Source organism: Electrona antarctica, assembly GCF_951216825.1.
Source record: "Electrona antarctica genome assembly, contig: scaffold_1723, whole genome shotgun sequence".
Taxonomy (NCBI): domain Eukaryota; kingdom Metazoa; phylum Chordata; class Actinopteri; order Myctophiformes; family Myctophidae; genus Electrona; species Electrona antarctica.
Window position 1 is genome coordinate 1 of NW_027637227.1, and position 9,881 is coordinate 9,881.

General features: G+C 47.5%; 1 protein-coding gene across 1 annotated transcript; it reads left to right on the forward strand.

Moving 5' to 3' along the window:
* Positions 1-929: 929 nt before the first annotated feature.
* On the forward strand, positions 930-8,000 carry LOC306919043 (serine/threonine-protein kinase TAO3-like; the record flags this gene model as incomplete). The annotated part of the gene is made up of 3 exons (XM_079531888.1): positions 930-1,106; positions 1,799-1,999; positions 7,863-8,000. Coding segments are annotated over 3 exons (516 nt in total), but the record flags the coding sequence as incomplete, so codon positions are not given.
* Positions 8,001-9,881: the final 1,881 nt, after the last annotated feature.

Consider the following 9,881-nt stretch of genomic DNA (forward strand, 5'->3'; position numbering starts at 1 on the left):
CCAGCATCATGTGAGAAGGGGGGGGGGGGGCAGGGTTTCCAATGCTGAGCTGCTATAGGCAGGCTGAGCAACCTGCTCATGGCGCCCTCTAGTGACCACTGGAATTGTGGCGCTTTGTAGGAGTTCAAAGTGAGAGGCTTCTATAATGAATTCTATGAATGGAAGGAGAGGTTGTTTTGTATGTTTTGTAATAATAATACAAATTAAATACAAAGTAACTATAGTTGTCAACTATGTGTCGTGGAGCCTCTGAGATGCAGTGGAGTAGATGTACACGTAGGGTACTTGAACATTTGACACACTCAAAGTAAAGTGCAAATAACCTCAGAATTCAAACTCAAACGTCCCTCTGGTAGACGGTACAAAGTACCAAAAGCTAACCGTAACATCTTTAAAAGATCCTTCATTCCAACCCATTTTTGACCTGAGATCAGATTTTAAAAATGTCTTCTAAATCCTGACAGTTTTCTGAAAAAGCTGTTTCTGTCAGTGGTTCTTCGATTTTTCAAAAATAGCAGACCTACAAGCTCGTAGCGCGCCACTCGGTGGCGCGCTATGAGCTTGTAGATCTGCTATTTTTCAATAGCTAAAGCATAACATAATGCTAACACCAAAAGGGGTTCCCGCCCAAAATGGGTTAAGGGCACTACATGATACCATGTCTCGCTAGATTTGTTTCTAATGTATTTGCCACTATGTGTTGTCCTGCATTTTTTGCCATGAAGATAATTGTGTAAGTGTTGTTGCCGTTTTGTTGCTGTTTGTTGTTACTGTTGTTTGAGACAGCAGACACATTTCCACATTGTGGACAATAAATGAAACTATGAAACTAACTAACTAAAAATTGTACTACTTCTAAGTCTGACTGACTGTCCTCCGTTCCTTCTCTCCCCGTACCGTACCGTACCGTACTGTACCCCTCACTGCAGCATGACTTTGTGCGTCGGGAGCGTCCGCCGCGCGTCCTGGTGGAGCTCATCCAGAGGACCAAGGACGCGGTGCGAGAGCTGGACAACCTGCAGTACCGCAAGATGAAGAAGATCCTCTACCAGGAGAAGCACAGCAGCCACGGCCCTATGGGAGAGAGCCAGGAGGACGAGGAGGAGGTGAGCCCTGACCCTAACCCCCCTAACCCCTAACCCCCTAACCCCATGGGGGAGAGCCAGGAGGACGAGGAGGAGGTGAGCCCTGACCCTGACCCCCTTAACCCCCCTAACCCACAGCCCCATGGGGGAGAGCCAGGAGGACGAGGAGGAGGTGAGCCCTGACCCTGACCCCCTTAACCCCCCTAACCCCTAACCCCTAACCCACGGCCCCATGGGGGAGAGCTAGGAGGACGAGGAGGAGGTGAGCAATCTGAATCACCCTAACCCCTAACATTTTCACGATTTTTCAAAAATAGCAGATCTGCAAGCTCATAGTGCGGCACTCGGTGCCGCGCTATGAGCTTGTAGATCTGCTATTTTTTTCAACAGCTAAAGTTTCAAACGACGGGTCAAAGTGGTTAAAAGCGATACGGCGACATCAAATGCGTCCGCGGGTCAGTAGACGAAATCAACACTATAACTGTGTTCCAATGTCTCTGACACAAACCCTCTCTCTCTGTCCCGTCCCCGTCCTGTCCTCCCCTCTCTCTGTCCCGTCCCCGTCCTGTCCTCCCCTCTCTCTGTCCCGTCCCCGTCCTGTCCTCCCCATGCTCTGTCCCGTCCCCGTCCTCTGTCCCGTCCCCCTCCTGTCCTCCCCGTCCTCTGTCCCGTCCCCGTCCTGTCCTCCCCGTCCTGTCCTCCCCATGCTCCAGGACAAGGACAACAGCCTGGGCAGCAACCACTCCGTGCCCAGCACGTCGGTCAGCACGGGCAGCCAGAGCAGCAGCGTCAACAGCATGCAGGAGGTGCTCAACGAGGACGACGACGGCAGCTGCTCCGACATGTGCGTCCACCACCACCGCGACTATGACATCACGCTGGACCACTCCTCCTCCTCCCCGCACCCCAAGAAGGTATAGAGAGAGAGAGAGACCTGTGTGTGTGTGTGTGTGGTAGAGGAGGCTGAAACAACAGACAAAAAGGAACACACACATCCAAGTGCCTACCTACTAGGCAGGGTGCTGGATGGATTCAACGAAGCGTTAATATTCCAAAACGAGAGGCATGCTGAGGTCAGAAATGAAGACAGAACGTTGCCCATCTGATCAAACCCATGGAGAGTTCCCTAAATGAAGACAGAACGTTGCCCATCTGATCAAACCCATGGAGAGTTCCCTAGGCTAAATGAAGACAGAACGTTGCCCATCTGATCAAACCCATGGAGAGTTCCCTCCCATCTGATCAAACCCATGGAGAGTTCCCTAGGCTAAATGAAGACAGAACGTTGCCCATCTGATCAAACCCATGGAGAGTTCCCTAGGCTAAATGAAGACAGAACGTTGCCCATCTGATCAAACCCATGGAGAGTTCCCTAGGCTAAATGAAGACAGAACGTTGCCCGTCTGATCAAACCCATGGAGAGTTCCTAAATGAAGACAGAACGTTGCCCATCTGATCAAACCCATGGAGAGTTCCTAAATGAAGACAGAACGTTGCCCATCTGATCAAACCCATGGAGAGTTCCCTAGGCTAAATGAAGACAGAACGTTGCCCATCTGATCAAACCCATGGAGAGTTCCCTAGGCTAAATGAAGACAGAACGTTGCCCATCTGATCAAACCCATGGAGAGTTCCCTAGGCTAGATATTTTAGGACCATCGGGTCGTCCTAAATATCGTCCTAAATATTTTTACTTTGAACATCTTGCTAAGCTGAGATGACCAGATCTTAGATTCAGATTTTACGGGGGCCAGTTAAATCCGAAGCGGTCAACATGCCACAGAAAAGGCTGCCATACTTGAGCCACACAATGTATATTTCATGTTTTCCAATTTAAAAAAAAAGTATAGTAGGTTTATGGGCAACGGTAAAGGAGCTATGCCTGGATTTATACTAAGTTGTGTGGCAGCAAATAGCAGATCTACAAGCTCTCAATGCATCGCAGTGTGAGTTTTAGAGCTGGCAGAGCAGCTATTTCTGGCATTAGTTTAAGGGTTAACAATGGCACGCAAAAAAATAATTGGTATTCATGAAGTTAACGTTGAAGTCTGCACTACGATACAAGTGTGCGGACAATAATATAGAGCGTTGCAGTCCCGCCCCCTCGAGAGACCCGGAAAAGAAATCCCTGTTCATTTTCCTCATAGACTTTTCAGAAAGTATTTATTTAAAGACGTTTACGCCGCGGACAAAGACAACTCGAGTCGTGACAAATCATGACAACAAACACAATTTTTCGGGCCAAACAAAGAATTAGAAAGTAGAAAAAAGCGGCAGGTTACAACACTTTTTTTGTTGTTTTTCTTCTTTGTAATTATTTGTTTGGTCCAAAATATTGTGTGTGTTGTCACGACAAGAGTTGGCTTCGTACGACGCTTAAAAGGTCTTTAAATAAATACATTTTTAAATGTCTATGGGAAAAATGCATTGTGATTCATTTCCTGGGCCCTGGCGTCATCATGAAAGGGGGCGGGACTGCAACGCTCTATAGACCAGAAAGATTAGCCTGGTTAATAAACCAGACCGAATCAGCCGTTGGCAAAAAAAATTGCCTGCCAGCGGATTAGGGTCTGGCGAGGCTCAGTAGCACGCCTCTTTCCTACAACCGAGAACAGGTCGGGCCAATCGGGACACGGTATGCAATATGGGCGGGCTTTGGTACAGTGACGTTCAATGCTTGAGACCTTTGACTGACAGTAGCTCTGACCAATTGCGTCAAAGAGAAAATGTTTGAACCCTCCCCCCGGGAAATGAAATCCAAGTGGAGCCAGCCCAGACTGATATACCGCGACAGTGTTGTGTGATATTAGTCTGGCTTATTAGCCAGGCTACAGAAAGATAGCCAGCTCTTGCAGTGGTTGCCACATTTTTTTCATGTCAAGGACCCCCAAATTGACACTAATTAACCCGCGGAACCCCATTTGAAAAGATATGCCAGGGACCCCCATAAGAGAAGATGTGTACGGCTCTAGCAGAGATTCTCAACCCGTTTAATTTCAAGGACCCCCCCCCCCCCCCCCCCCCAGTTTGACATGCATTAGTCCACCGACACTAACAGGTCCATTTGGTTCCATTTGTACACTCTCAGAGTTACAGACCCATAAGGGTCCATTTTGGTTTCCAAACTATCATTTAGCTGGGGACCCCCTGGAACTCCCTCAGGGACCCTTGGGGGTCCCCGGACCCCACTTTGGGAACCACTGTGCTAATGGCCACATGGACAGGTTTCCGGTAGACACAGATCAGCAGATTCCGACTGGCAGATTTCTGGTCCAGATTGTGCTTTTAAATCTAGACCAGAAATCTTCCAGACAGAGTCTGCTTCTCGTGCTGACAGTTACAGCGAGGCAACGCCCACCCATCCCAACACTCCCCTCCTTAAAAAAACAAAAAACAAACACTTTGTGTGCGTCAGCAATGCTCAGCATCAGCAGGGACTGTCATTTGGCTCCGATCAGCTCTGATGGCCCTGATGGTTTTGGTGAATCAGATTTGAACCACATTCCGACCGTAGGAGGTATGGAATGCAACTCCAATCTGATTTCTAAAGATCATGTCCCAGTCTGGACACTCTTTTTTTTTATTGACTTATATATAAAACATTACAGTTATAGCTCTCTAAAATGTCCAGAAAAAACACAAACATAACGGATACACAAATGCAATAACAAAACCAATAACAAAAAAAAAAAATACAATCACAAGAAACACAACTCGACAATCAAAAACAAATAAAACAGATATGGTCCCCATCATCCTCCCCACATTACTGTGAATGATCTAATCTAATACAGGTCCTAATGGATTGCTGTTCATAAAACACATGAACTGTCCCCATATTTCTTGAACGTCATCAGATTTCCCTTTAATGGCTAAAGTAAATTTCTCTAGTGCAAGAAGTCTGGACCCTCTTGATACTGAAGCTTGACACATTGTCATATGACCGTGTGTCACATGACCGTGTCGATCGCCAAAAATAGCCAAACTATATAAGCTCGCAACGCAACTTGAGTGAGTTTGTAGTTTGGGTACGAGTACGTTCACACATTGTTGTTTGTATATGATTTACTACAGCAAGGAATGCAGCGACTATGTCTGAATACACAAATCCAATCTGATCACTTTGCAAAAAAAAATCTCTCTCTCTCTGGCTCACTCGCTGCCTGGCTCTCTCTCCCACGATGTTAACAGTTAGAATGCGCCAGAGGTTTTCAAAATAATGGCGCTGGAGTGCCATCAGATATGGGAGGTTTTACTCCCATATAGTATCTCTAGAAGCGTTAATATTCCAAAACGAGAGGCATGCTGAGGTCAGAAATGAAGACAGAACGTTGCCCATCTGATCAAACCCATGGAGAGTTCCCTAGGCTAAATGAAGACAGAACGTTGCCCATCTGATCAAACCCATGGAGAGTTCCCTAGGCTAAATGAAGACAGAACGTTGCCCGTCTGATCAAACCCATGGAGAGTTCCCTAGGCTAAATGAAGACAGAACGTTGCCCGTCTGATCAAACCCATGGAGAGTTCCCTAGGCTAAATGAAGACAGAACGTTGCCCGTCTGATCAAACCCATGGAGAGTTCCCTAGGCTAAATGAAGACAGAACGTTGCCCATCTGATCAAACCCATGGAGAGTTCCCTAGGCTAAATGAAGACAGAACGTTGCCCGTCTGATCAAACCCATGGAGAGTTCCCTAGGCTAAATGAAGACAGAACGTTGCCCATCTGATCAAACCCATGGAGAGTTCCCTAGGCTAAATGAAGACAGAACGTTGCCCATCTGATCAAACCCATGGAGAGTTCCCTAGGCTAAATGAAGACAGAACGTTGCCCGTCTGATCAAACCCTTGGATAGTTCCCTAGGCTAAATGAAGACAGAACGTTGCCCATCTGATCAAACCCATGGAGAGTTCCCTAGGCTAAATGAAGACAGAACGTTGCCCATCTGATCAAACCCATGGAGAGTTCCCTAGGCTAAATGAAGACAGAACGTTGCCCATCTGGTCAAACCCATGGAGAGTTCCCTAGGCTAAATGAAGACAGAACGTTGCCCATCTGATCAAACCCATGGAGAGTTCCCTAGGCTAAATGAAGACAGAACGTTGCCCATCTGATCAAACCCATGGAGAGTTCCCTAGGCTAAATGAAGACAGAACGTTGCCCATCTGATCAAACCCTTGGATAGTTCCCTAGGCTAAATGAAGACAGAACGTTGCCCGCCTGATCAAACCCTTGGATAGTTCCCTAGGCTAAATGAAGACAGAACGTTGCCCGTCTGATCAAACCCATGGAGAGTTCCCTAGGCTAAATGAAGACAGAACGTTGCCCATCTGGTCAAACCCATGGAGAGTTCCCTAGGCTAAATGAAGACAGAACGTTGCCCATCTGATCAAACCCATGGAGAGTTCCCTAGGCTAAATGAAGACAGAACGTTGCCCATCTGGTCAAACCCATGGAGAGTTCCCTAGGCTAAATGAAGACAGAACGTTGCCCATCTGATCAAACCCATGGAGAGTTCCCTAGGCTAAATGAAGACAGAACGTTGCCCATCTGATCAAACCCATGGAGAGTTCCCTAGGCTAAATGAAGACAGAACGTTGCCCATCTGATCAAACCCTTGGATAGTTCCCTAGGCTAAATGAAGACAGAACGTTGCCCGTCTGATCAAACCCTTGGATAGTTCCCTAGGCTAAATGAAGACAGAACGTTGCCCGTCTGATCAAACCCATGGAGAGTTCCCTAGGCTAAATGAAGACAGAACGTTGCCCATCTGATCAAACCCATGGAGAGTTCCTTAGGCTAAATGAAGACAGAACGTTGCCCATCTGATCAAACCCATGGAGAGTTCCCTAGGCTAAATGAAGACAGAACGTTGCCCATCTGATCAAACCCATGGAGAGTTCCCTAGGCGAAATGAAGACAGAACGTTGCCCATCTGATCAAACATCCGCCCGTACACACACACGGAAATGTCCCTAGGGTGGCTGAATAGAAACCAATGTGGGATATGTTATAGTAGACACCTCTTCAACAGTGGTTCCCAAAGTGGGGTCCCCAGGGGTCCTTGAGGGAGTTCCAGGGGGTCCCCAGCTAAATTATAGTTTGGAACCAGATGGACCCTTATGGGTGGTCTGTAACTCTGTCTTTGAGTGTGTACAAATGGAACCAAATGGACCTGTTAGGGTCCATTTGGTTCCATTTGTACACTCTCAGAGTTAAATTAACATTGATTTTTACAATATAAATTTGGGTCTCAGAGATAGAAGTTCCATTAAATGGGGGTCCGTAGCCTAATGCATGTAAATCTGGAGGTCCTTGAAATTAAACGGGTTGAGATTCACTGCTAGAGCCGTAAATATCTTCTCTCATGGGGGGGGGGGGGGGTCCTTGGCATATCTTTTCAAATGGGGGTCCGCGGGCTAATTGTCAATTTGGGGCGTCCTTGACATGAACAGGTTTGGGAAGCTCTGTGTTCGTAGACACCTCCACAAAACACACATTTATTGGTAATAAATGTATAGAGGGTATGCGTGTGACATCATCATCAAACCAGGAAGTTATGCAGGAACGCCTACTGAGTGGCAAAAAACTACTTTCTGGCCTTGACAGCCCATACATCCACAGAGAAAAGTCTTATCTGATTGCATTAAACAACGTTAAACAATGTTAAACTCACTTTGCATGTTGCTTTGCCACTCGATGTGCCATTCACTTTAAGCATGCGCATACTCTCTATTCCCAGATTTGACGATTATTCTGACCATTTTTTGCATTTCAGGAACACCTCTACACCTGGGACGAGGGGGTCCACAGGGACCCCCGGCCGGAGCTGAAACCCGTCTCCTTGGACAAGAGCAGCCAGGCTCACAGCTACAAGAACCAAAGTCGCTTCGCCACCATCAAGTCGGCCTCACTGGTCAGTTTTTCCCCCATAATCCTTCAGGAATATAACAAAATGTACCGTAGACGGGCAGCAACTACGATACGATACAACTTTATTGTCAGCTTTCACTGAAATTTGCTTTGCGTCCATGACGTCACCGTTCAAGATACAGACAGGACAGACACAATACATTACACAAGGTACATTACAGGACACACATCACAGAAGCAGACAGGAACAAGAACAATAGAACATATCCTCTTGGTTTACCGATTTTGGTTTAAAAGCAGAACAGACTGGTGTACAAAAGAGTTCTTTAGCCTGTTTTTCTTATATTTTGGGACTCTAAACCGCCTCATGGAGGGCAACAGTTGATATTCATCATTTAAAACATGTAAGGGGTCAGAGGAGATGCTCTTCGCCAGTCTAAGCATGCTATTGATCTGGGCTTCTTTAAAGGAACGCAACACAACCTCGACTGGCCTACTGGCCTAGCTATAAGACAACAATTTTATCTGCGCTAACATTGTTGTCTTATAGCGATTATTGACAATCAAACGCACGTCGAATTCTATGTGGTAGAGCAGGTCGTCCAATGATCCATGGGTCGGCGATTCGAATCCCGGCTCCTCCTGTCTACATGTCGAAGTGTCCTTGGGCAAGACACTGAACCCCAAATTGCTCCCGATGTGCTGGTTGGTGCCTTGCATGGCTTCCGCTGCAATCGGTGTATGAATGTGTGTGTGAATGGGTGAATGTAATGCACAATCTATGTAAAGCGCCTTGGATAAAGGCGCTATATAAATGCACCATTTACCATTTATATACTTGGTTGTGTCTTATCGGCCACACAGGTCCTGAATTGCAGGCACGTTTTTTGATAAAGCACTTTGATATCGAGCTCTGTTCGGTGCAGTGCATTGAAAAGGGTATAAAACTATTCACAAGAGAGAGAGAGAGAGAGAGAGAGAGGAGAGAGAGAGAGAGAGAGAGGAGAGAGAGAGAGAGGTGGTTCTTCCAGCGAGTGAGGAGATTGTTCGCAGGCTGTCGTCGATACTTTATTTAGTTCAGACTTGCTCTGCGTCTCTCTGCCTGTAGGGAGAGAGCAGAGGCTCTGTAGAGGCTAGCGGTGATGTCATGTCTCTGCCTGTAGGGAGAGAGCAGAGGCTCTGTAGCAGAGGCTAGCGGTGATGTCATGTCTCTGCCTGTAGGGAGAGAGCAGAGGCTCTGTAGCAGAGGCTAGCGGTGATGTCATGTCTCTGCCTGTAGGGAGAGAGCAGAGGCTCTGTAGCAGAGGCTAGCGGTGATGTCATGTCTCTGCCTGTAGGGAGAGAGCAGAGGCTCTGTAGCAGAGGCTAGCGGTGATGTCATGTCTCTGCCTGTAGGGAGAGAGCAGAGGCTCTGTAGAGGCTAGCGGTGATGTCATGTCTCTCTGCCTGTAGGGAGAGAGCAGAGGCTCTGTAGCAGAGGCTAGCGGTGATGTCATGTCTCTCTGCCTGTAGGGAGAGAGCAGAGGCTCTGTAGCAGAGGCTAGCGGTGATGTCATGTCTCTCTGCCTGTAGGGAGAGAGCAGAGGCTCTGTAGCAGAGGCTAGCGGTGATGTCATGTCTCTGCCTGTAGGGAGAGAGCAGAGGCTCTGTAGCAGAGGCTAGCGGTGATGTCATGTCTCTCTGCCTGTAGGGAGAGAGCAGAGGCTCTGTAGCAGAGGCTAGCGGTGATGTCATGTCTCGCCGACAAAGGATCCACAATGGATGAAAACATCGCCGTGTGTGTGTGTGTGTGTGTGTGTGTCCGTTCCCTGCAGCGAGACTCTGAACAGTCACGTTCCTCGACGCTATAATTTATCGATGTATTTAACTCTGGGAATGTACGGAATGCTGTCACGTCATGTGACAGCATGCTGTGCTCTCTGGC